The sequence below is a fragment of the Sorghum bicolor genome, chromosome 6 (assembly GCF_000003195.3).
Source record: "Sorghum bicolor cultivar BTx623 chromosome 6, Sorghum_bicolor_NCBIv3, whole genome shotgun sequence".
Lineage (NCBI taxonomy): Eukaryota > Viridiplantae > Streptophyta > Magnoliopsida > Poales > Poaceae > Sorghum > Sorghum bicolor.
The window spans coordinates 60,759,323-60,784,902 of record NC_012875.2 but is presented as its reverse complement, the minus strand read 5'-3'; the positions used below and the strand labels follow the sequence as shown (position 1 = coordinate 60,784,902).

Here is a 25,580-nt window from a genome sequence, read left to right as displayed (position 1 = left end):
GATGATTCTCGCGATCCGATTCCACATGCATAGGCAGCAGGCCACAGCCGTAGACGATCGATGCCACCGGCACCCGCCATGCATATATCGTCCCTAGCTTTCGTCTCGCATCTCTGCCAGTTTCCGGAAAACTGCAGTGTGTCATCTTCGTTTCAGGAGCTAAAGTTTAATAAGTGTTACATCAGATATTATATATGAGGTGGTCTATAAAGTGTTCAGATGCTAATAGAAAAATAAATTGTATTAAACCTAATCAATTGATCATTAGCACATGTATAGCAATTAGTGTCTAATTATAGATTAGTTAGGCTTAGAAATTCATCTCACAAATTAGTCTATATCTATATACTTTTTAGTTTTATAAATAGTCTATATTTAATACTTCACTAATGTGTCCAAATATCTAATGTTATAGGGACTAAAGTTTAGTAGCAGTAAACAAACGGGGTCTAAAGATGCATGACGAGATCACTCAGTCTCTGGTCTCAATTCTCATCACCTATTGCGTGCATATAGCTTATTGATAGGTACTCCATATATGTATATAGTAAGATAGAACAGGATCATATGCATGTATACGAACAATATGCCTGCAGCTGAACGATGCCTCTTATTAGCTTGCAAAACCTTCCTTGTTAGGTATGTTTTGCTTTTGCTAGCTTTTGCCTTTGGCCGACGATCAGCACTATATATTATTCCATCTGTCCGGTCCGGTCGGGTCGGGTCAGGTCGCTAGAATGTTTTTAAAACCAACCAGCAGGAGAGCTTGTCCATTGTAAGGGTACGCTACAAACACGATCGAAGCCTAACAATAACAATAAAAAAAAAACTCAGTTTACTTTTGCATCTATATATGTTTATTACTAGCTCCTTTATACATACTGCCAGTTTAATTTGCTGACTTATCTTTGGAAAAAAATGTGAAGGAGAAGAACTCAATGTAAACAATGTTGCAAGAGACAGGAGATATGTTTTGCTCCCGCCATATGATCCAAAGGCATGCCTCATCTTTATTTATTTATTTTGCACAACTCCAAAGTTTGTCGCTTCATATGACGTTTGAAAATCCTGTTGTTTCTCCCTTTCCAGACCTCCCTGGTAACTAGGATGCAAAGTTCGCTCTTGCTCATGCTTTGAATGTTGAACATAGCAGTCCATCGGCTCTCGACCAATCCGCTTTGGAGACTAAGTGGTTCATGTAGATTGTCATTATATTTGAGGTCCAAGTCGTTGTCTCAACCTAAATCTTTCTTATGAATCTACAATCTCCTTATATATATATAGAGAGAGAGGCTAGGTAATAGATTAATTTCTCCTTGCTTGGTTAGATTAATATATCTTCTCTCTGTATTTATTATTTGACCCATAAGCAATGAATTGTGCACTTTTCTCCGGTGAGGAATAATTGTTTCCTCATTTTTCTCATTGTGTTGAGCGTCTCTTTTTGGAGCTTGCAAAGATGTGAGGAAATATGGTGCCAGTGAAGTGAGAACATCTTTTACCAACCGTTAGTCGACCTGCTAGGTTAATATTTGACGGGCATTCCAAATTGTGAGCTTGTTAAGTGTGCCTTATCCACCATGAGCTGAAAAAACAACAAAACAAAGACAGACAAATTCGGCCCAAGAATGGAACTTGTACATTAGATAGATCTGGGCCAATACAGGCCTACTCGATGGAATACAGGCCTAACCGGATCCAACCATCCCGGCTCCGGCTCCGGCTCCGGCTGGATCGTCGTCGGTTGCGGAGATTCCCCTCCCTCCCCGTGCGCCAGCCTAGCGCACCGCACCAGACAAGAAACAAAGGGAAGGGAGGGAGAACCGAGAGCGGCGGCGACACCGGCGAGAGTGAGGGACGACGAGATAGATTCATATACTCCTACTAGCGGAGGGATAAAGCGAGCCAAGGGAAAGATGCGGACTCCCGCGATGCGCGCTGCCTAAAAGTTCCATTCCTTCCGGCGGCGGCGGCCGGCAATCGATGGCGATGGCGGCTACAGGAGAAAATCACCGCCTTTATTAGAGAGAGAACTGAGAAGAGATCCTATTCCTCTCCTCGCCTCCGGTTGCTTCTGCGTGCGCCCAGGCCAAAGGAGGGGAACCGGCAAAGCAAACTACAGACGCGGTCACGATATGCAGGCCGCCGCCGCCTCCCCATGGACGATGAAGACCCTGCCGATGCTGGGCAACCACCTCCGCGACCCCACGCGCCTCGCCGGCGCCTCCTCGTCCTTCCACAGCACGCCCGCCTCCTTCGCCAAGTGGAGGAATAAATGGGACTGCCACAAGGTCCGTCCTTCCCTCTCTCGTCTTCTCGTCATTCTATCTTTGCTCCACGATCCTCATCTCACATTAATTAATTAAGTCAAAGATAAAGATTCCATGCTATTCGTTGCTATAATTTGGGTGGTTTCTTCACTGATCATGTGCCAAATGTGCTCAAAACTGTTCCTTGCGTATGCTTATTCCGTCTGACAAAGTAGTTTTGGATTTCCAAACCAAGCATCAGCACATGATGCATCAAAGTCACAATAACTCAGCACCCGCAGTGGCCAAATTCCCAATCACCGGGTACCAGCGGTCATGATTCCTTATGCTCAATGGCTGATTGGCTTCATCTATGTGTCGACCATGAATCTCCACTCTCTACGTATCTGCCTTCATCACACACATTCACTTTGTTACACCATGACTGTTGCCATTCATCGGACACTGAAATGTGAAATAACTTGGTACATGACGACGGATTTGACACTCCTTTTATACAATGGAAGGAATATTCTTTCATTAGACACTTCCCTCTATTAGTCGTTGGTAAGGGGTATGCATATCATTAGCCATCTAAAAAACTCTCCATTTTTTTGGGCGGTTGCATATATATAGTTTACATGCTGACAAAATTTCTGCTGCCAAAACATTGTGCAGAGCGAAAAAGGAGCACGAAAGGCATCCAGGGTATGGTTTTCACTCCTCCCTCTGTTAAGATATATCAGCTTCCAACTCTATGCGATCCCTTTATTTAACAACATTTGAGCCAAAAATATAGCACTTTAACATAGTGCCTTGTGCAAGAAAAATTCTAGCATTTACAGTAGCGATGCTCAATTACTAAAGGACAGTGGACTTTAAGGAACAGGAATACAAATTACTATTATATCAGCTAGACCTTTTACCTTAGGATTCTTCCATGCTCACACATTATATTTAATTATTTATGGTTATCTGGATCGTTTGTGGGATATATGCTGTAGGTGGAGAGTTTAGTATTTTAATCATTTCCTGTTGCAACTGATTACTGATATATGTAAACATGAAAATCAGTTTCTATGTGTATGGGAAGTGGAAGGTAGTTGTGCCTCTGGTTCCTATGAATGGTAAAATTCCTCTCTTTTCACCACAATCTCATTTTGCAAAACAAAAGGTGAGGCCTTGTTTAGATACGAAAAGATTTTGGATTTCGCTACCGTAGCACTTTCGTTTGTATGTGGCAAATATTATCCAATTATAAACTAATTAGGATCAAAAGATTCGTCTCACGATTTACATGTAAACTGTGCAATTAGTTTTTATTTTCATCTATATTTAATGCTTCATGCATTTGTCGAAAGATTCGATCTGACGGGGAATCTTGAAAACTTTTTGGTTTTCGGGATGAACTAAACAAGGCCTGAGCGGAAATGGAGCATTTATCGCGACAGTTTGAGTGTTGCATAATTTGCTTGTTTTAGGGCTCTTTGGCATAGACATTTTTTTGTGCATTGGAATAGAACAGAACGGTAGGTATAAATATAATAATCTTATAGGCCATCGTGTATAGTAATTACTGAACCAGCTTACATATGTATCTTACATCAGATTTCCAGTTACATTTACAAGTACCACATTGATGCTAGTCTTAAATGTTGCTAATGTACACAAGTAGCTCCTACTTTTGTGATGTTATTTGGCGTGGCAAGGATATTCTTCTGACCAGTATCTTGTCAATAGAATTATGAGAGGTACGTGGTTCGGCAAAAACGAGCAGAAGGAAAGAAGGCTCTAAAAGATTATCTTCTTTATGGAAAGTCATCGCCTCATTTGCAGGTGCAGTTTCTACATTTTTCTTATTTGGACTGTTTTGGTCCTTCATTTTTATAGGATAAATCATTTTTTTTCACTCTTCCAAGAACTTATTAAGAGAACACATCTATCTAACTTGGCAAATGAAGTAGATCACCACCAGTTTTAAGTTCTCAAATCTGTTATGTACCTAAGATCTGTTCCTTCCAGGATGGAAGCACAGGTAGCTTTGCTAACTCGCATGCAATTCCGAGGTTCAAAACGTTTAGGAAAGGACCTCAAACTCACTGGTCATCGAAGTCTCAGCAAAGTGTACACAATCAAAGAAAGAGTAGGTTTCTCTAAACTGTAACAAAGCCAATGATTGTTTTGCTTTTGATGCTTTGTTGCCTTGGAGCTGCTCGTGTGGTCTTTTAGGATTTCTGGATTGCTCTTCAGTACAGTATGTGGCACATTCATGAGTCATGCATATGTTACTTTGGTGGCTCCTAAATCTTTCACTCTGCTCCTATGTACAGACTGGTATATGATCTAGTGACATGACATGGAAACAGTGTCGGTGTGATCATATACTGCCTAGCCCTGCTGCATCACTGATAGTTGATGCGTCTTATGGTGCTGTTTACTAGCAACGACCTGTTGAGCTTCCATGATTTAGAGCATGTACAAATTAACATGGATTATGCAGCTTTGTCCATGTGAACCACTTCATGTTAGGCAGTGGATCATGAAAAATGGCACTTAGAGAAGCAGTTGCCTTCTGTAGGTAAAAAGGACAAGGAAAGGTTCTGCAACTTCTTCCATGAGGACCGTTATGTGCACCCTGATGACATCTTTGAAGCCATCTTCGGTGCACATCATGGTTTTACTTGGTCTCACATATCGTGGGAGGGTTTTCACTTCGGGGACAAATCGTTCAAATTTAGATGGAGTGGTGGTGAATCACGCAAGCAGAGAATTCCAAGTGACAGCGAAGACGAAGAAAGCGAGGGAAATGAGAGCAGGGAAACAACCAGCGTTGGTTCACATGCGCACAGGGTCATCCTTGGATTACCACCATGTGGTCCACTAACTCTAGAAGATGTTAAAACTGCGTAAGTTGTCCTTTCCTGAAATTGCTGTTTGTCTTACTGTTATCATGTTTTTTTTTGTATGTATGCATAAGTTGTAGTTGTACCCCCACTCTTGGACTCACCTGAATTACCCCTTTGGCATGCAGTTTCCGGGCATCTGCTCTGCGGTGGCATCCTGACAGGCACCCAGGGTCATCACAGGTTCGAATCCAACCAAATTCAGTTCCCGAAACTTATTAGCAGAAACTGATGCAGTCATTATGCGAGTTCGTTGTCCATTCGCAAATAAATACAAAAAAAAGGCACAGATGATAACAAGGGCATACCACATGTTTTGCTTGCATGCGCAGGCCATGGCTGAGGAGAAGTTTAAGCTGTGCGTGAACGCGTATAATTCACTCTGCAGTGTCCTCAAGGCTGCTTAGTGTCGTTGCGGTCTGAAGCACGGACGACGATTGCATCTTGCTATGGTTGGAGGATGTTAACTTGTTTTGGTGTATCAGTTTTGAACACTTGAGCAAGGAAATCACTGGTGATTGCGGCTGTTGTTTTTGTTTCACCTTCCATTTCTTTTGAGATAGATAGGTACATCTATGCCAAGGGCCAAGCTCCGACGTCGGAGGGATGGGAGCCAGTGTTGTTGTACTAACTTGTACACTAGTGTCAAATGTAACATTTGATTCCTTCAATCCTTCATTTGATTCATAAAAGTGGAATAGATAAAAATACCAAGAAACATGTGTGGTCTCCTGCAAATGGGATTTCTAGCTTTGGACTTGTGGTGTGGTACTATTGTTTTTTTTTTCAGCTTTTGTTCTGGCCTGCATTTTTTTTTTCTGAAACTTGTTGATGCTCCATCTGAGATTCTGATGTGGTGATGTGCCGTTCCATGTTGTGGGTACTGTGATGATTTGGCCGGGATAAAGCGAGGCTGGCCGGTGTGGCCGCCATCTTGCAGCTTTAGTCCAAAGTTTACAATCGCAGCAAATCAAAACAAAATAAAACAAATCTACTACACTCTCTACTGGAACTATGCAAGGAATGCCCAAGAAAGAAGAGAGAAGAGGGAGGCCTCGAAACTTGCACATTGACTGATACTCAATCCATCTCAAATTGTAAGTCGTTTGACTTTTTTAATATCAAGTTTGACCACTTGTCTTATTCAAAGTTTTGTACAAAATATCACTTTTTTTTTATTGTGTATTGGTTTATTAATAAAAGTTCTTCAAGAATGACTTAAATTTGACTATATTTGCACAAATTTTTTGAATAAGACGAGTGGTCAAACTTGGAGTAAAAAAAGTCAAACGACTTACAATTTGGGATGGAGGGAGCAGTAAACTCTGATAGCATAGCAGGGGCCAAGCAAAAGCATCACTGTGAGCCTGACACACAATTAGGAGAGGAGTAACAAGAAGGCTAGTTCAGTTGACCTCTCTTTGATTTCATAGCTAGTGCAGCTGCTGCTGGTACACACTAGGAGTACTAACAAAGAAAAGAGATAATTGGAATGGTAGGTAATCTCCTCTGAAACTGAAATGTCATCTGACTCTACTCTCAGATGCTGCATTATGCATGGAGGCAGAGAGATGGATGGATCGATCTGCTGGGATCTCCCTCCTAGTTATAGAACTAGAAGCAGAGGATTGCGACGGAGGCGGCGACGGAGAAGGCGAATGTGGTGATGAGGAAGGCGAAGTGGATGGCCCAGCTCCTCCTGAACTTGGCGAGGTACGCCTCCGGCGGCTCCTGGTAGGGCACCTCGACGTCTGCCGCCGGCACGACCTCAGCCGCGGACTTGAGCATCCTGAGCCTGTCGGCGGCGAGGGCGAGCGTGAGCTTGTGGCAGCGGCGCTGGTAGCGGAATCCGTTGAGGCAGCGGAGGTGGTGCGCGACGGCGGCGTAGAAGGCGAGGTGCGCGAGCGAGAGCAGTCCCGCGGGCGCCCAGAGGTGGCGGCACTGGAGGCGCGCGGGCGGGGACGTGGCGACGCCCGAGAGGACGAGGGAGAGGAGGAGGAAGAAGGCGAGGAAGAGGCGCCACAGCTCCTGCTTCTGCGCGTCGGCGGCGCGCTTCTTCTCCACCGTCTTGTCGAAGTGCAGCTGCACCACGGTGCCCAGCGCCTGCGCCGCCGACTCGCGGGTCACCACGTCCACCACGGCGCCGGCGGAGGCGGGCCCGGTGGTGGAGGCGTGTCCGGTGCCGGCGGTGGCGATGTAGGCCGCCTCGCCCACCGCCATGGCCTCCCCGACACGGGCGCCGTAGTGCAGATCCATGGCGAGGCTCGGTTTGGTTTGGTAATTGGTGCGCGCGACAGATGCACGGCGTGGGGTGGGAGGAAGAGGATGGGCGGGCGGGCGTGGACAATGCAGATGCCGTCTGGGTGGAAATGGAAATGGAAGTGAGGAGCCGAAGCCGAGGAGGGGGTTGGTTTTGGCAGGGCTTTTGCCACAGCACCCACGCACCAGCTCAGCTCGAGCTCATCGCCATCCATCCATCCATCAGTGGGGTGAGAGTGAGATGCATGGATACATGGTAACAACACAGCATCTCATGATCTTGGTCCCTTCTGGACGGCCTGCCTGCCTGCCTGGCTCATGGTCATGGTGATGAGTGGAGTGAACGAGAATTGGCTGTGCTTGCGTTCCCTGTCGTTGCATTGCAACATCCTATAGGGCGTCCTCAACGGAGATTATCAAAACGCTAGCGACATGAGCTTCAGAAATGACAATCCTATAGGGGGATTGTCAGCTGTGAGAGGGTGTTTTCAGCTTGCTCCTTCTCAGCCATTAAGGCCTTGTTTAGTTACACCTAGAAACTAAAAACTTTTTAAAATTTCTCAGTCACATTAAATTAATTTTACAGTACATATATGAAGTATTAAATATAGAAAAAAAATAACCAATTATACAGTTTATCTATAATTTGTGAGATAAATTTTTTAAACCTAATTAGTAAATATTAGATAATAATTACCAAATACAAACAAAATTATTACATCAAGCAAAGCAAGCGAGATCAGTTGGCATAATGCACGGCGAGCAATCATGCATGCTGAATTGCAGACACAGTAGTCAGTACTCCTTCAACAAATCAAGCAAGGAAAAGTGTTTGTCAGAGTCAAAATGGCCGGCCAGCACAAGAGAAGAGGAGAGGACAGTAAGAATGTAACCCCGTTTGGTTGCTCTTGTTAAAATTTATCACTTACCATATCAAATGTTTGAACATATGCATGAAGTATTAAATATAGACTATTTATAAAACTACAAAATACAAATAAAGAGCAATTTGTGAGACGAATCTTTTAAGACTAATTAACCTATAATTAAACATCAATTTCCAAATAAAATAAAAATACTAAAGTACTTCTAAATTTTAACACGCCAACCAAACGAACCCTTGTCCGATTCCCTTCCGGCTTCGGGTCAGTCACACTCACAGTGTCAGACGCCACGCCCACCTCTTCTGTCTTCTCTACACTGCGACGACTACGCATCCTATGCACACGCACAGTGCCTCTACCACTTTCTTTCACACCGTTAGTTTCTAACGTATAGCCAAGAATTATAAACGAAAATACTACTACTAACAAACATTCAGATGCAAAAACTGAATGGAATTAGGGGAGGAAATGTTTATGATTTACACTACCCTTGCCCCGAAAACTAACCAGGGGCGGATCTACAGTAGTAGCATGGGGGTACAGCTGTCCCCCCAAATTTTTTTGAAAAACATCTAATATATATACCCTTTAATAACATATATATGTATAATACATTGTTATATACAATTGCTAGTCTGCTCAGCCCATACAACAGCCTCAACACTCTATATTCACAACTATTTTATCATCGTTTAGTAATCTAATTATATTATGTTCATGTTGATAAACTATATTATTTGTATTCGTACCTCCATAATTAAAATCCTAAATCCGCCACTGAAACTAACCTCATTATAGACACAAGGAATAGCTGTATGTACAACATTCTTATATGACAACTAACTAATCGTGACTCACTTCCCCTTTCAAAAAATCGTGACTCACTTCTTCTTTTTTTTTTGCTTTGCTTATTTTAATTTATGCATTTTTTTCTTGAACACGCAAAAAAGTTTGCTTGTCTTTATCTTCACAAGGACAGAAATTTAGGTGATAACATAACTTAGAAATATAAGCTATTTGATCTGATGGTTTTATATAAAACATGGAAAGTCTTTATTTTTTATGCATAGAAACATGTAGGCAACAAAATAAATTGGTACATGGAGAGAAAGTGTTTGAAAGCATGCGCGCGGACAAACAAAAAAGGCACGCAAACTACTCACCAACCACTTTGTAATTATGAGTGTGCACTATATTTGACAGTCTCTTTGGATTAATTAATCTCCACCCAAGAGTGTCTTCTTTCCTTTCATTTTCTTAGCAATAAAGATCATATGCATTTAATTAATTAATATAAATGTGAGTTGGATTTTATGGATATTTTGATTTGTTAATCAAATACTTAGAAATATTTCTGAGAATATTTATAACTAATAAATATATGTGTGTATGTGGTTGTGTGTAGAAAATAGGAGATAGTAGAAGAAATGGAGAGAAAGAGAGAGGCCAAGCAAACCAGGCCCAGCAAGCCATCTCGCGTGGCCCAATCCAATAGGAAAATGGTCGCCGGCAAAGACGGGGAGGGGGTCCACGTCCAGGGAGAGGAGAAGGCGTACCGTACGTCTCGGCAACGGCCCTCAAATCAATTTCGATCCGGATCGTAATCCAGCCAGCGGGGCGGGGAGGGGAGGTTTCACCACCCAATTCCGAAGATTCATGTACTACGTCTTCTTAATATATATAAGGTGGTCTCCTCTCGATCCAAGAACCAACCAAGATCGATCTCTTCTCTCGCTCTCGCTCCTCACATCACATCCATCCGCCCAACGATCGGCCACCGATCGATCCAGCGTCATATCGCCACCAAGGAGCTAGCAGACAGCATGATGCCGCCGCCGGAGTTGATGGATGAGCTCGTGGAAGAGATCCTTGTCCGCTTCCCGCCGGGCGATCCCGCGAGCCTCGTCCGCGCCGCCCTCGTCTGCAAGCCCTGGTGCCGCCTCGTCTCCGGCGCCGCGTTCCGCCGCAGGTTCCGCGAGTTCCACCACCTCCACCGCGCGGGGGGCGGTGCGGCTGCGGCCCCGCCCTTGCTCGGCGTGCTCTACAACAGCACCACCAAGCAGCAGCAGGTCAGAGAAGACGACGACACCGACGAAGACCAGGGTCGTATCAGCAAGCGCGCACGCATCCTGCGAGAGCCGACGACGGCATGCTTTGTCCCCACGACCTCCTTCCGCCCGGGCCCGACGGCACACGCTGCCAACAGCCGGCGGTGCTACTACGGCTGGCGCGCCATCGACGCCCGCCACGGCCGCGTCCTTCTCCGCCGGAGCGATCGTTCTCCTTATGGGCATGGCCTCTCCGTCTGGGACCCCGTCACGGACGAGCAGCAACAAGTACCCAAGCCCAAGTTCAGCAAGACGATGCTTGGGTACCATTGGACGGCGGCCGTGGCCTGCGCCGCCACCGACGACTGTGACCACCTCGACTGCCACCGGGGACCTTTCCTGGTGGTCGTCATGGACGTCCAGTCCTATGTCATCTACCGGTGCGTCTACTCGTCTCAAGCTGCTGCGTGGAGCGACCTAGACGTTCTTAAGCGCCCCGAGCCCGTCAGGTCTCTCGGCCGGCCTACTCAGGCAGACGCCCGGTGTCCTCGTCGGCAGCACACTCTACTTCTTGGTTCATTGCAAGGACGAGGTGGTGGAGTACGACTTGGCCACACAGGAAGTATCTACGATTGACATACGGTCGTCTGAATTCCATGGTCGTCTGCTACAACGACGACGAGGCGCCGGCCTTGTGCTCCTGACTGATGATGATGGTGGGCTGGGGCTGGGATTTGTTGCCATTGCCAACAACAACAACAACACGGATCATCAGTACCAACTAGAGCTGTGGTCAATGGTGAATGGTGGAGATCGAGGGAGGTTTTGTCCAAACAAGAGTCATTGATCTTCACAAGGTGCTCCCTTCTTCTTCAGGTTCAGATGGTGCTGCGCTCATCAACAACTCGCTTCGGGTGAATGGCTTCGGTGGTGGTGCCACTGCCAACAGCCGATTCCTGTTCATGAGGACGACCGATGGGCTATACAGCATAGACATCAATTCTAGCCATGTCAGCAAGGTAGCCAACAACTACTGTGGCGACGACGACGACAGCGTTGTTCCTTACATAAGCTTCTGCACTCCAAACTCATCAGCTTCTGGTAACACAGCCATGTCGATCGTATGAGTATGACCAGGCAGCTCCAAGGCGCAGCAATCGTACGGCCCGACCCAATCCTCGGTGGACCGGAGGAGAATGGGCAAGCTAGAAGCCCAGCCCTCAAGTTGTGGCCGGGCACATGGTCTTTCAAAATCGAAATGATCACATCTTGGAGTGGATATGCTTTTCCCCATGTGTCTGAAATTTCCTGCATGTGCTTAAGAAATGAAATGTTGTAATTCTCATATCTGTCATTTTCACCGCTCATACATTCCGATAGTTTGATTAACTTCTGTGGCTGAAAATGACTGTAATACCGCTAAACTTATTTACTGCATCACATAGTTTTAAATCTCCCGCTATAGCTGCCGCTATAGCCTATATGTTACTGCAGTGGAGTACTATATTCAAGATAGGGCCTTGTTTAGTTCCGAAATTTTTTCGGATTTCGCTAATGTAGCACTTTCGTTTTTATTTGACAAATATTATCCAATCATAAACTAACTAGGATCAAAAGATTCGTCTCGCGATTTACAGACAAACTGTGTAATTAGTTTTCGTTTTCGTCTATATTTAATGTTTCATGTATGTGCCACAAGATTCGATGTGACGGAGAATCTTGAAAACTTTTTGTATTTCGGGGTGAACTAAACACGGCCTAGGCCACTCGATCAGCAAGACAAAAACCTTACAAAGCTGCAAGTGTATACGTCCTAGTCGCAGCGTGTGTTTGCCTAGTGACGCTAATTGTTCATGTGCAGAACTGAACTTAGTGGGGTCTTAACTTCTTCTGGACTGGGTACTAATTGGGGATGGGGCCGGGTGTCCGGTCCTGGGTTCCAATCCGCGCTTGCACATTCATCTGTGAGTATGCTGGTGACAATCTGAAGAAGCTCCCTATATGTGCAAAAAATTGAGGCAGCGTTTTCTGAATCATAGCTGTTCGGCAAATCTCCTTTGGCAGCCCGCACAAAACTAAATGTGTTGTTATGACCCACACACAAATGCAGAAGACACATCACAAATACACAAAATATTTTATAGAAAAACAAAGTAAAATGTTTCGGTAACTCTCATACAAACGTTGAAGACATATCGCAAATGTCTTCGCACGTGAATGCCTTTTTGATCATCTCTAGAATACTATGAAAATAATTCATAATACATTATGGAGCAAATAAACAAATTCAAAACTTAATATTTAATAGGAAATAAAAAAAAGATACAAACATCTAACGGAATAAAAAAAATATAAAGAAAGAAGCAAAAAAACGTGAAAAGAAAAAAAGAATAAAAATAAATTAAAGGAAAAAATGGAAATAAAAGAAAGGGAAAAAAGACCATGTACGATGGGAAATCGGAAAAAACAAAGAAACAAGAAAAGAAAAGACTGTCCTCGCACGTGAATGCCATCTCGCGACACTAAAATTAAGTCAGGTTGCCGCCGTCGCACCCGTTCAGCCCACGGGGCCAATGCTCCATATGTTGAGTCCACGAGACATGGTCGGCAGCGTACTCGGGTCCGGCCTCCTCTGCCTATAAACCGCCGGCCACCGCGCCCGTGCGCATTCCGTTCCATACGCTCGCTCGCCCTCGCCACCGCACGCACGCCCCCGTCAAACTCCGAGCCCACCACCGGGCCACCTCCATCCTCCTCCTCCTCCTCCTCCTCCTCCTCCAGGTTCAGTTCTCTTCAGATAGTTTCTTCATTGAGGCTCATCTGAACTTCAGTTAGGGTACCTGAATCAATAGCTGTAACTGCATCTATCATTATTGGCTGATAGTAAGGGGAATTAGCTGCATTGAAAGGTATATTAGCATCATACCACCATCTAGCCATTGCATTTCTAGCATTCTCAACCATGTCTTTTGTTGCTAGTGCACTCTTGATAATCGTGCATTTTTTGTCAGCTAATTTGATTTTGCTTCTCTAACAACAACTTTAGACCGAACACGACCTTGATTTATTTCGATCTTCTTTCTCCCAAGAAATTATTCATTTTGTGGTTGTGGCATCTCTAGTATTGAATCTAACAACATGTCACGTTGCCCATGTTTGGGTAGTCATGTTGATCTTTTCTAGATAATGGATAGAGTATTTGGCTTCATCCCATCAAAGAGGAGCCCGATCAACTTATTACTCCTTCCATTCTAAATTATAAAAGCCATTCCAAGAATCTTGGAGAGTCAAAGCATTTTCAAATTTGACCAAAAATATAGAGAGAAATATAAAAATTTATGTTATAAAATAAGTACACTATGAAAATATAACTAACAAAGAATCTAATGATACTTGGTTGTACCAAAAATGTTATTATTTTGCTATATAAATTTGGTCAAACTTAAAAAACTTTGACTCTCCAAGATTTAGGTGTATAATAAAAATTATGTATCTAAAAAAATAAAAATGACCTATAATTTAAAATGAAGGAAATAATAAAAGAACATTTTGATGCAAGTTGGAAGTTGGAAATAAGAGGAGGAATGTGTAGGCCTTACCTTTGCCCTAGCCTTACCTTGCTGATTTATTGTGAGAGAAAAACACCACTGAATGGCTGGCTGATTCAGCTAATAAGCTCAAGTGAATATGTACTTCATTCGAGACCTAATCATAACCGCAGTTTTTCCCTTTTTCTTTTTTTTTTAAAAAATTAAACATTTAGGCTCCATAAGAACAGAAATTTATTGGCAGCCTCAGCTCATGTGAAAAGCTATTTAAAAAGATAGAGTAAGATATAACAAAATGCAAAATTTATAGAAAATCTGAGCATCTTATCTTAATTATTCATGCATAGAAACATGCAAGTAAGAAAAAAAGTAAAGATGTGATGAATCATCTTTGTTTGGCTCTAGCTCATAGCTGAGCTCCATCAAATGGGCCTTATAAATAAGTTATACCTGTCCACTCCAACCTCATAAATTTTGAAAACAAAACTAAATATGTATACAGAGGAAAGAAAAGAAAATCTCGTTAAAGGGTAAATTCAATTGTCAAACTTCTTTGGGAAGTACATCGAAGCTAATATTCATTTAACGTGTTATCTAGACTGATACTAAGCTTGGGGGAACATTGTCCTGTTTCGATCCAACTAACTGAAGTTTAGCTAATTAAAATTTCAAAGCTAAACTTTAGCCACCTAAACCAAGATGTTTTGGATCCTTGGTTAATAGACTCAACTAAACTTTAGTTAGAGCTCTAAGGGTTTTGCATTTGGACTTTGCATTCTTGTAATTTGCCAAAAATCACAAAAAGAGGTATCCAATGGTTTTGCATTTGGAGTTTGTATTTTGGCCAACTTGGCAAATGAGAGAGCAAACTTGGCATATATGTCAAGCCGCGCGATCCGGACTTTCTTCGCGCCATATATGGTCCATCGATCGCGACAGAAACCCCCCGGCCCTCCACGCACCGCCGTCCACAGCCGATCGTAGTAGCTAGTGACTCCATCGCGAGCACCGGCCCTCCACGCGCCGTCGTCCACTGCCGATCGCGATCGACTCCATATCGCGCAGAAACTCCCTCCCCACCCGCCGCCGTCCATTGCCGATCGCGAGCGACTTTACGCATGCGAAGGAAAGTCGCACGGGAAGACGATCGTGAGCGCGCGCAAAGGAAAAAAATCGTGGCTGGGTCCACTTTGGCTAATTGCCGGCTCAATAATGCAAAACACTTGGAGATGACCTATTTTTAGACTTTGTATTTTGTTTTGGGAATTTGCAAACAACAACAAATGCCAACTCAATTATGCAAAATCTTTGGAGATGCTCTTAGGTTGAAGTAGCTAAGTTTAGCTAAACTTTAGCTAATCTTTTAACTTGACCATTTGAATCCCTATTTGAACCAGATAAAGTTTAGTTGGTGAATCTAAAAAGACTCTACTTTATTTACTTAAGAAATACTAACACCCATATCTTGATGGGACATTCCCGGTTTATCTCCACCGCACACGGGGACCATACCAGAAAAGAGAATGAACGGATGGGGTGATAAGTGAAAAAGAGAATAAAGACGGGGGGTTATTAAGTGAAAAGCCAACAGAGGCCGGTGGAAAGGAAAGGACAAAGGAGAGAGGGAGATAATCGAGCAGAGCCACCGATCGCTCCTTTCCACTTTCCACATTCCACTCCGCCTCCGCTGCCGATCGCCGTCTCCGACCGCAGGTGAGGATCCCGTCCCAACCAATTTTCAGGCGACTGCGCGACTCCATCGCTGCTGGGGAGGAAGGGGGACTTATTCCGGTGAGATCCATGGCTGCCGATCTTAGATCGGAAGGCGGGCAGGAGGGAGGCAAGGGCGGACTGGCGGGGTGCCGCCGCCGCCGGCCGCCGGCTGTGGATACGTCCGCCCCCCCCCCCCCCCCCGCTGGGGTGGGGTAGTTTGATCGGAGCGGTTGCCGTGGCAGGGGCGGAGCCGGTGGCAGCTCTCCGCCGCCGGCGACGGGTGCTGGATGGCGGGGCGGGGCTGGGGAGCAAGTGGCTGCTGGACTCGTGTTTCTGTCGGGACTCGGGAGGCTCAAGAGAGCGACCGCCGCACTGGAGGATGAAGGGAAGGACCGAGGCCGTTGGATCGCAGGTGGACGGCTGGGATTGGTCGCCTGGGCAAAATCTTCTGCCTCCCTGCATATTCTTGTTGCCTCATGGATTTCGTATGCCACTGGGTGTCTGGTGGTGTGATTCTAGGACCAGTTCTAGCCTCCTTGTGGTTCCTGCGGTTGATCGATTCGCGTGTTACATCCGTGGAAAATTGCTGCTTTATGTTTCTCAGTGAACAAAAATACTAATACTAATAATGTTGATTGCGCTGGATGCATTTTTGTTTTTAAATTTCTGGTTCTTTTCTATCCACAGGAAGATGAGTGAAGAGGATAAGGTTGCTGCTTCTGCTGAGCAGCCTAAGAGGACCCCTAAGCTCAATGAAAGGATCCTCTCTTCTCTGTCCAGGAGGTCTGTAGCTGCTCATCCGTGGCATGATCTTGAGATCGGTGCGTGGCTCAACTATCCTTTCTTGCTCTCCTAACTCCTTTGTCAAATAGGCATACACTAAGTGATTTTGGTGATGCAGGTCCTGGTGCTCCTGCTGTATTCAATGTTGTAAGTACTATCATCGTCTTCTAACCATTTGACATGTTATATTATATATGTTCGCTGTTGTAGGGAATTAGATTCTCGGAACCTTTGAGTGGAAGGTGAGGGATTTTGATGTAGCTGTAGTGGTGATTTTGTACTGCTTTCTGGCCACTCGAGTCTCACTCATTATCTCGGTATGGTATCTCAATCAGACTGAAGTTGTTGGGAACAACATACAACACTTTAGGTGCATCAGTCTTTCTCATTTATTCAAACTGATTTTACCAAAGCAGTTAGTAGTTACCAAATGATTTTTCACTCTGCAAGCAGAAGCCGATGCATGATTGTGCCATTAGTGTTGAAGTATTAGTGCAATTAATTTTGTTGTGCAAAAGGTAGGTTTAACTCATGTATTTGCCGTTACCATTGAATAATGAGTATAATTAATCTTGTTATATAAAAGGCAGTTTAACTCATGATAGCGTTGTTAGTGTTGAACAGTAAGTGTAATTATTTCAGTTATGAAGAAGGCAAGTTCTACTCTTGAATCTCGATCTTGGCATAATGTTAATTAGTTGGTATAATTATTTCTGTCACATGAAGGGCAAGTTCGACTAGTGAGTTTGCCTTAACTGTTGAACAGTTAGTACGATCATTCTATTACCTAAAAGGTGGGTTATCTCGCTGTTAGTGTCGAATGATTACTATAGTTAACTTTGTCAAATACAAGGCGGGTTCGGCTCATGATTTTGCTGATGATTTGTATATTTATTTCTGTCATCTGAATGGTTGTTCAGCCCACAGTTTTGCCACTAGTTCTGAACGTTTAGTATAATTAATTCAGTTGGAAAAAGGTTGGCAGGGCTTTTGTTTTGTTTTGAACTTGAAACAAGAAAAAGTACCATTGTAGGAACAGGTGTTTTCCTGATTTGCATAAGTTCAATTAATCATCCACCCTCTAGTATGTGGTAGAAATATTATAAAGGACAGAAAGAAAATCTATCTACCAAACGAGTACCATGATGCATAATAAGACTCCATGATTAACTGATCCATCATAGTTGATTACAGATCAGGATTGGTAGTTCTATTGACTGCCCAAATATAAATCTATCTTACTCCCTCAGCCCTAATAGTGTACAAGACTGTGAAGGACAGCTTGCCAGGATTGTTTTTGTTTCAGGCGTTTATGTGTTGACATAGGAGTGGTATCTTTCTATTAATTTTTTTTATCCCTTCTCAGATTGCAGCTAGAAATGTGGTTCTAGTAAAATCACCATAAATAGCTAGGCTCATGGTTACCCAAACGATTTGTATGGTTCTTCCTTGATTGACGAGCCAAACAGATTTCTAGCCTTTCAAAAGGACAGGATGTTCCTTTCATTTCAATTATTATGCAAATAATCTATTTAGTTGTTTGGTTACAGATATTTGTATTGCTAAAACATTTGATGCATCTACAACGTACTGGTACATGAGTCTGTTGACAACAATTTGCTTGTTGAGGAAAAATAAGTGCATGTTTTTTTTATTACGATGTTTAACAAATCTAGTTAGCTCCAGACAGTGACTGCATTATATACACAGGTTGTTGAGATCACAAAGGGAAGCAAAGTTAAATATGAGCTTGACAAGAAAACTGGACTGATTAAGGTATATGTTCTGCTCTCAATGTTTCTTGCATCTTGATCATCACTTTCTATCTCAATAACAGTATGTCATAACTAGCATGCATTTCTTGTACTTGTGCAATGATTTGAGTCCGCACTGATGAAATGTAATATTTTAATTTTTTTTTCTTTCTTTCTGATGCATGCTACAATTTGGCAGGTTGATCGAGTCCTCTACTCATCGGTTGTATACCCTCACAATTATGGTTTCATTCCGAGGACTCTGTGTGAAGACAATGACCCAATGGATGTGTTGGTCCTGATGCAGGTTAGTTAGTTTTCCTTTTTCCACTTGTCTGTGTCATGTGGGGGCATTTGTGAAGACCGTAGAGTATTCACTCTTTGGATTACAAGGTCCATGTTTCTGTTCAATGATAGCTAATATATTAGGCTGTCACATTCTCAGACTGACCAGCTACTCCATAGCTGCGTCAACTGCAGTTATTTGTCACCAATTTTTGTGATATCATACGAGCAGTGTCATGACCTTGTGATGATTTATCTCCTGCAGGAGCCTGTTATTCCTGGTTCGTTTCTCCGAGCAAGAGCAATTGGCCTTATGCCCATGATTGACCAGGTATTTCAAGTTAAACACTCTTTGAGGTAGAGGGAAAAGAACTTTGCCTCGACTTTGTTTCTAACTATGGATGTTTGTTGGGCATCGTCAGGGTGAGAAGGATGACAAGATAATAGCAGTCTGTGCTGATGATCCTGAATACCGTCACTACAATGACATCAGTGAGCTGTCTCCTCACCGCCTGCAAGAGATCAAGCGTTTCTTTGAAGATTGTATCCTGCTTAATTCATCTACTGTTTTCTTACTACACATGCTCTAGTATATTTGGGACGATCGCTTCCACAGGTATAAGCTTCCTTAGCGACATCTTCCAGACAAGAAAAATGAGAACAAAGAGGTTGCTGTCGATGCATTCTTGCCTGCGACCACAGCTCGAGATGCCATTCAGTACTCCATGTAAGTTCAGCTTGACACTGAACCTTTGCTACTCTGTTACAAAAGTGCATTCTTCAGTTATTTTCCCCTCCCCTTTGTGGTGTTTGTTGAGAATGAAAATGCCTATGTGACTCAGTAACACATACTTTTTGATCTGATCGCAGGGATCTGTATGCGCAGTACATCTTGCAAAGCTTGAGGCAGTAGATTGCAAGCAACTATTTATCGGGGCGTCTTGGATTGAGCGTGATTTTAATAAGTCGAAACGCTTGATATTGTGTGCGAACCTTGGAATTGAGAACAATGTCACTACCCTATACTGCTTTCCTACTTGTACTCCTTTTTTGTTATTAATTTATAAATGAGCGTCCATACGTATACCGTGTGGCTTCATGGGTCTTCGTCTACCCAAGTAACTAGCTGTGTGGAGTAATGAAAGGATGTCTAGCGTCCGTTGTTTTGCTGTTGTGAATGAGATGGCACTCCCTAGGCCTGTGGGAGGAGGCCGAGGTGTAGCTGTAGCCCATTGCCAGGCGTCGTTTGGAACATGGGAAGTTTTCCCCATTCCTGTATCTTATGGGTGAAATAAAATTTATTTAAAATTGAATTAATAAGTTAATGAGAATTTTTTGTTTGTTTTTTTTACGTATAAGGAAACTTTTGTGTTCCAAGCAGGCCTTGTGTGTGTGTGTGCGCGTGTATATATAGTTGAACCTGGGTCGCGTGGGTGGTGATGAAGCAAGTTTAGTAGTAGGCTGTTTTTTCGGCTGATGCTGGTGGCTGAAAAATACTACTTCAATAGCATGTCGCCTTCAAAGAAGCAATAATTCAACCTTGAGTATACTAGAAGAGACTGTGTGGGAATGGAGGAATCGAAGCATATATCGTCGTACATACTAGTAGTATTTATTTATTTTTTTTCACCCCGTGCATGCATGCGTCGCCGTCGCTAAAGAGAAGGGGTGACTAGCTACCGTACCCCGGCCGGCAAGGCGCCAACAACATAGTGCTGTCACGCCGTCCGACCGATCACGTACACATGAGATCAGACGGAGTTTGCTGCGGGAGGAGGCACCACGACGCTGACGTGCTGCTTGTTGTCCTTGACCTCCGTGGTGGCGGCGGGGTGGTCGCTGACTCTGACCTTGGCCGCCTCCGCAGCCGCCTCGCGTCCTTTGCCCCAGAGCACGGCGTAGAGTCCCATGACGATGAGCACCGCGCCCAGCGCCGTGCCCAGGTGCAGCTTCTCGCCCAGCAGCAGCGAGCTCAGCACCGCCACCATCAGCAGCATCAGCGGGCTGAACACGGACACGAACAGCGGCCCGCGCTGCTTCACGCACCACGCCATGATCACCAGCGCGATGCCCGACGCGAAAATGCCCTGCAGCCAGACGCGAAAATGCATGTCATCAGCCTCTCACATCCAGCCAGCCAGCCAGCCAAATAACAAACAATGACTACCGAGTATGCGCAGGAGAGTAGCCTGATGTTGAACTTGAGTCTCCACTGCGAGGCGTCCCTGTCGAAGCAGATCGCGAACACCGCGGACTGCAGCGAGATCATGATGCACATCAGGGCGGTGCTGGAGTAGTGGAACGGGTACTCGTTGCTCAGCTTCGCCTGCACCACGATCCACAGCGCGTAAAAGAAGCAGCTGCTCACGCACATCAACGACCCCATGCCGTAGTTGGTCTTGCTGGCCATGGCACTGGCGCCCACCTGCCCGCCGTGGCGCTGGGCGAGCGTGGCGACCAGGTTCAGGTGGCTGTGCCACGGGGTGATGTCCACGCCCTTGTACAAGGTCAGCAGCATGGCCCCGCCGATGCTCAGCAACGTCCCGGTCACCTTGGCCTGGCTCGAGAAGGCGCGGATGTCCAGTCTCTCGTAGCGGAAGACGAGGGCGATCACGAAGGTCCACGCCGGGAGCAGGTTCGTTGTCGCGGAGGCGAAAGTGGCCGACGTCAACTTCATGCCCGCAATGTACAAGTTCTGCGCCACAGTGCCCCTGCATGCATGCGTGCATACCTAGCATCACATTCATGCTTGGTTTATTTTTGTTTATATAATTATTCATCCATGCCATTAATTGTATAATATGAAAGAAATGCATATATAAAATCAGGAACGACACGATACTGAATCGACACATACTGGACCTGAACGAGAAATGCATATATATCAGGCATGGACGACGATACGATGCATGGATGATGTTGAGAGATCATGATGCTAGCTCCTCACATCAACATCATCCAGGCCAACTAACTTTGAATTTCCACATGTATGCATGTATAACATGTTGCCAAAAATAAGGTGGTTTCAGGATACTAGTTAATTAGCTAGCCAATAGCTAATGACTACTAACTATTAGGCAGCAAATTATCAACTGGGGTGGGGATCGTTTCTGCTAATGCAACTAATTACTAATAGTTAGCACCTCATTAGCTAATAGTTTGTTGGCAGATCTCTTTGGATCCACAGCCCGTTGGATCCTTGCAACTAATAGTTAGCTGCTAAAATTTAGATGATGATTTGTTAATTTGGATCATCACCTAGTAAGGCTAGCTAATGTCTACCCGATACCTAGCTAACAATTAGCTATTAGTTAGTTTCTCCTAGCTAACACAACTAATAGTTAGCTAACACAATAAAAACGAAAATGCTACGGACCCAAATTTTTTTTCATTTCCTCAACTAAACAAGACCTAATTATTAATCCTACCGCCATTTCTGAAGTGAACAATAAATAGTTAGATTAGAATAAACAAAATTCAGGTTTACCCTACGATCAGGCCGCGCGGGGTGGGTGGGTGGGTGGTTGGGGTGTTTAAAATGAAGTTTAATACTTTAGTTTCTTTGCAGGAAGAAAGCAGGACATAACGTAACACATATTAAACCTACCCTGAGAGGCCACACACGAACGACAGCATCAGCACCCTCCATGTCAGCTTTGTTCGGGTCTTCCTGAAATTATTAAATGGTATGGTATACATTATAAAACATATAAGCTTCAAGTCAAACGATGCGCGCGTGCATGAACAGTGTAACTGATCAGTCAGTGAAGTTTTTGTTTTAATTTGCATGCACATGTGTGCTTAGTGCAAGAAGAGTGATAGATCGATAGACATGCTAGTTCCAAAAAAATTGAAAAAACAAAGATAAAAAATAGAAACGACCTTATTTGGATGTAGTTAGATTCACATCATCAATCCACTTGTGTTGGGGTGGATTGTTATGAAACTTAAACTAAATTCCACCCTGACACATGTAGATTGAGGTGAATTTAACAACATCTAAATAATTAAGGCCGAAGATGGATTTAGATGTGAAATAATAAAGAAATAAAGGCTCTATGGTGGCCCATGACATAGTGCACATTAGAGCGATCGAGTTACCAATACAAAAAAAGATTAGGGATTGTTTGGATCCCATATGTTTTATGAAAACTAGATTTGATCTATAAATAAGTTTTAGGCCAACTACCGGCAAAATGATGTTGGGATGCGCTAACTAACTTGGGAGTTATTATCTAAAACAAGTTCTCCATAACCTAGACAAGTGAGCATTAACAAAAATGACTTTTTTTTTGGGTGTGTCTATATGTACATGAACTTTGTTGCCAACATCAAAGCAATCAATCCACATATATCCCGAATTTCCTTCCTGGCAGCAAGCCAGCAATGGCGGGAATAAGTAAATTAACTATTGAACAAAGATTTAGATGAGAGAAAGTGCTATCTATCCACTTACCGTACGTATAAAGCATTTGTAAAGACTGGCTGCTCTATCTGCTTCTAAAAATGGCTACCCAAAACGTTTCTAGAGATTCATTTCAAGAGACTTATTAGGGTTTAGGAGGGCGATTAGTGGGTTAGCTCTGGCTTTAGCAGTTTGTTATAATTTGTTTTTTTCTTCGTCTAATAAAATCCCGGCAAATCTTTTGTCGTCTTTGTTAAAAAAAAAAAAGGAAAATACTGGTGTTACCATGCATGCATTACCTCTCAAGGAAGTAGGCGAGCGGTGCGAGGAAGGCCGACGCGAAGAGGTAGCGGTAGGCGATGAGTACCCTTAGATCCATGCCGTCCGACACGGCTAGCTTATAAAAGATGTTAAGGCCTGCAAAGAGGATCTGGAACACCACCATCCCCAGCACAGGTCCGGCACCGGCACAGGCCGCCATTGCGCGCCGCCGGACGACGACACAGCTCTTCCCGCGCGCGCTGGCCGGCCGCGATATGACGGAGAATATATCAGAAATGTATAGAGAGAAGAACACGGGGCCTCCGGCGGGTTGGACGAACAAGAAGGACGGATCGGAGAAGGGGCCGGCGTGTGTGTGGTCGGAGAAAACCGGCCGGCCGGCCGGGCGCGCGAGGCTACTGATCGATCGTTCGCTGGCGCGCCGATAATAGTTGTGTACTGTGCCGGGCGGATGATCGGAGGTTTTTTCTTCTGTCGTCCCGGCGACCGAACAAGGGGTTTAGAGTATATGTAGGCCAGCAGCAAGGAGGAGGACAGCAGGTAGCTTTTGTTTTCAGCGAGATCCGCATATAGGGACTGGATGGGAACGTATCATACATGTTTTCGTGCAGCGCCCATGCATGCGCCGTCAAATTAAAGGGGTACTACACAGTACCGGCCGGCCGGGAAGGCAATGCAAGAGGCGGCAACAGCACGGCAGCACAATATGCCTGCCTCTGCCTGGTTTTTGTCCACGCATGGGCATGGCCATGGCATTGGCATGCATGCTCCGAGACCGAGAGGTCCTTGGTCGTTCCGTTTCCGCGCATGCAGCTAGCTCCGATCCGGCGATCCCGCGCCTTCGCCAGCGTGCTCGCCAGGTTAAGGGCCTGTTTAGTTCCCCACCAAAATTTTTTTCATCCATCCCATCGAATCTTTGAACACATGCATGACACATTAAATGTAGACAAAAAATTAAGCTAATTACACAGTTTGGTTGAAAATCGCGAGACGAATCTTTTAAGCCTAGTTAGTCTATGATTAGCCTTAAGTGCTACAGTAACCTACATGTGCTAATGACAGATTAATTATGCTTAATAGATTTGTCTTGCAGTTTCCTGACGAGCTATGTAATTTGTTTTTTTATTAGTTTCCAAAAACCCCTCCCGACATCCTTCCGACATATTCGATGTGACACCTAAAAATTTTTCATCTCCAATCTAAGCAGGCCCTAATTGGATAGGCAGCCGTACCGTACCCGTAGGTGGTTGGAGCCTGGACCCGTGTTTCTTTCACCACTCGGTAGGTTCAAGTTAAATGATAGTGCCGCGTCACAGCGCTGGGGCAGAACCACGGCAGGTAAAGGCCTAGCATGGCATGGCACGGGCCCATACTAGGCACGGTTTGATAGGACACAGGCCCGTATGGCCCGTGTGCCACCGGCTGTGTCTCTACAGACCACCGTACTTGTCCGATGGCCCAAAGCACGTAGTGAGCTGTACTTGGGCCAACACTGTGCCTGTTCCACAGATGATATTTTTTAAAAATCTTTGATGTAAAAAATTTACAATGCTAAATGGCAGTACTTTTTCTTTGTACCATGCTCTTCGATTTTTTTCTTTTCATGATCAAATAAAATGCAGGTAAGATTTTGCTAGGGCAAATAAATAAAAAATAGAGGGGGCCCTAGAATTAGACTTAGGAGGCAGCACTATACTCTGTAATGGCCACCTACTGTACAACTTACTATCATACACAAAGCATGTCTCCAATATAGAAATGATTTTTTTTGCTAAAGGTAAAAAATGATCTCCAATCAAAAAACCACTACTATTTTTTTTTTGAAACGAGGAGGATATATCCATTTCCATTGAGAACAACGGGAATACTTGCTGGGCACGGGGTTCGAGCCCAGGTGGCCAAAAAAAGAAAAAAGGAGTGGTTTTTAGGGATGGTTTTACAACTGTTTCTAGAAATTGATTTTCAGTTCTAATACAACCATCCTTAAAAATTGATTTTTAGAATTGGTTGACCATCCCTAAAAATAACTTTTAGATTTTTTTTTAAAAAAATACGTGGTGTGTGACGAGGCATCGGAGCAATGCGGGAAAATATGATACAGACACGTGTTATCAAACCACGTCTGTAGACTTTCACAATGGCTTCCACAACAAAAGAGATTGATCTCGAGACCTAAAGTGCTAAAACCGCATGAGTTAACCATTGCGCTGCATTAGAATGTGCATACATGTAACAATGTTCATTCTACAAAAGCAGTTTCGTCAAAACTGGATGACCATGGGCAGTCCTGTGAGGGTCCTACTTCAGACTCGTGTTTAATACGTGCCTGTAGTAAGCAGTGCTCTGCTTCCTCTTCAACCGGGCACAGTCGTCCAAAGGGCGTCTCTTCGCCTATACCTCGATAGTTAGGGTTGCTTTGACATTTGTGGCGGTAAATACTCGTTGATTGCTTCTTTTCACTTTACAC

The 25,580-nt window shown here is 44.2% G+C and overlaps 4 protein-coding genes across 4 annotated transcripts; 2 read left to right on the top strand and 2 right to left on the bottom strand.

Moving 5' to 3' along the window:
- On the top strand, positions 1,722–5,919 carry LOC8076507. Its single transcript, XM_021463979.1, has 7 exons — positions 1,722–2,291; positions 2,928–2,957; positions 3,990–4,085; positions 4,272–4,392; positions 4,828–5,155; positions 5,281–5,335; positions 5,485–5,919. Exons 1-7 carry the CDS (start codon positions 2,136–2,138, stop codon positions 5,557–5,559), a joined length of 861 nt encoding a protein of 286 aa, XP_021319654.1. The 5' UTR covers positions 1,722–2,135; the 3' UTR covers positions 5,560–5,919.
- On the bottom strand, positions 6,462–7,747 carry LOC8055462. Its single transcript, XM_002447321.2, has one exon. It carries the CDS (start codon positions 7,406–7,408, stop codon positions 6,767–6,769), a length of 642 nt encoding a protein of 213 aa, XP_002447366.2. The 5' UTR covers positions 7,409–7,747; the 3' UTR covers positions 6,462–6,766.
- LOC110436320 (soluble inorganic pyrophosphatase) lies at positions 15,449–19,751 on the top strand. Its single transcript, XM_021463061.1, has 9 exons — positions 15,449–15,604; positions 16,292–16,425; positions 16,506–16,534; positions 18,098–18,163; positions 18,341–18,448; positions 18,692–18,757; positions 18,849–18,969; positions 19,072–19,153; positions 19,297–19,751. The coding sequence occupies exons 2-9, from the start codon at positions 16,296–16,298 to the stop codon at positions 19,337–19,339; spliced, it is 645 nt and encodes a 214-aa protein (XP_021318736.1). The 5' UTR covers positions 15,449–15,604; positions 16,292–16,295; the 3' UTR covers positions 19,340–19,751.
- LOC8076505 (WAT1-related protein At1g68170) lies at positions 19,921–23,660 on the bottom strand. The gene is made up of 4 exons (XM_002447320.2): positions 23,131–23,660; positions 22,034–22,096; positions 20,594–21,137; positions 19,921–20,513 (listed from the first exon to the last, which is right to left on the bottom strand). The coding sequence occupies exons 1-4, from the start codon at positions 23,310–23,312 to the stop codon at positions 20,178–20,180; spliced, it is 1,125 nt and encodes a 374-aa protein (XP_002447365.1). The 5' UTR covers positions 23,313–23,660; the 3' UTR covers positions 19,921–20,177.

Excerpts from the sequence above, each read along its gene's own strand:
- LOC8076507 (XM_021463979.1), top strand. The coding sequence starts at position 2,136 with ATGCAGGCCGCCGCCGCCTCCCCATGGACGATGAAGACCCTGCCGATG. Across the intron at positions 2,958-3,989 it reads GAGCACGAAAGGCATCCAGG|AATTATGAGAGGTACGTGGT; the intron begins GTATGGTTTTCA and ends TCTTGTCAATAG. Across the intron at positions 4,393-4,827 it reads TGTACACAATCAAAGAAAGA|GTAAAAAGGACAAGGAAAGG; the intron begins GTAGGTTTCTCT and ends TGCCTTCTGTAG.
- LOC8055462 (XM_002447321.2), bottom strand. The coding sequence starts at position 7,408 with ATGGATCTGCACTACGGCGCCCGTGTCGGGGAGGCCATGGCGGTGGGC.
- LOC110436320 (XM_021463061.1), top strand. The coding sequence starts at position 16,296 with ATGAGTGAAGAGGATAAGGTTGCTGCTTCTGCTGAGCAGCCTAAGAGG. Across the intron at positions 18,449-18,691 it reads ATGTGTTGGTCCTGATGCAG|GAGCCTGTTATTCCTGGTTC; the intron begins GTTAGTTAGTTT and ends TATCTCCTGCAG. Across the intron at positions 18,758-18,848 it reads TTATGCCCATGATTGACCAG|GGTGAGAAGGATGACAAGAT; the intron begins GTATTTCAAGTT and ends GGGCATCGTCAG.
- LOC8076505 (XM_002447320.2), bottom strand. The coding sequence starts at position 23,312 with ATGGCGGCCTGTGCCGGTGCCGGACCTGTGCTGGGGATGGTGGTGTTC. Across the intron at positions 21,138-22,033 it reads TTCGTGTGTGGCCTCTCAGG|GGGCACTGTGGCGCAGAACT; the intron begins GTAGGTTTAATA and ends GCATGCATGCAG. Across the intron at positions 20,514-20,593 it reads TACTCTCCTGCGCATACTCG|GGCATTTTCGCGTCGGGCAT; the intron begins GTAGTCATTGTT and ends GTCTGGCTGCAG.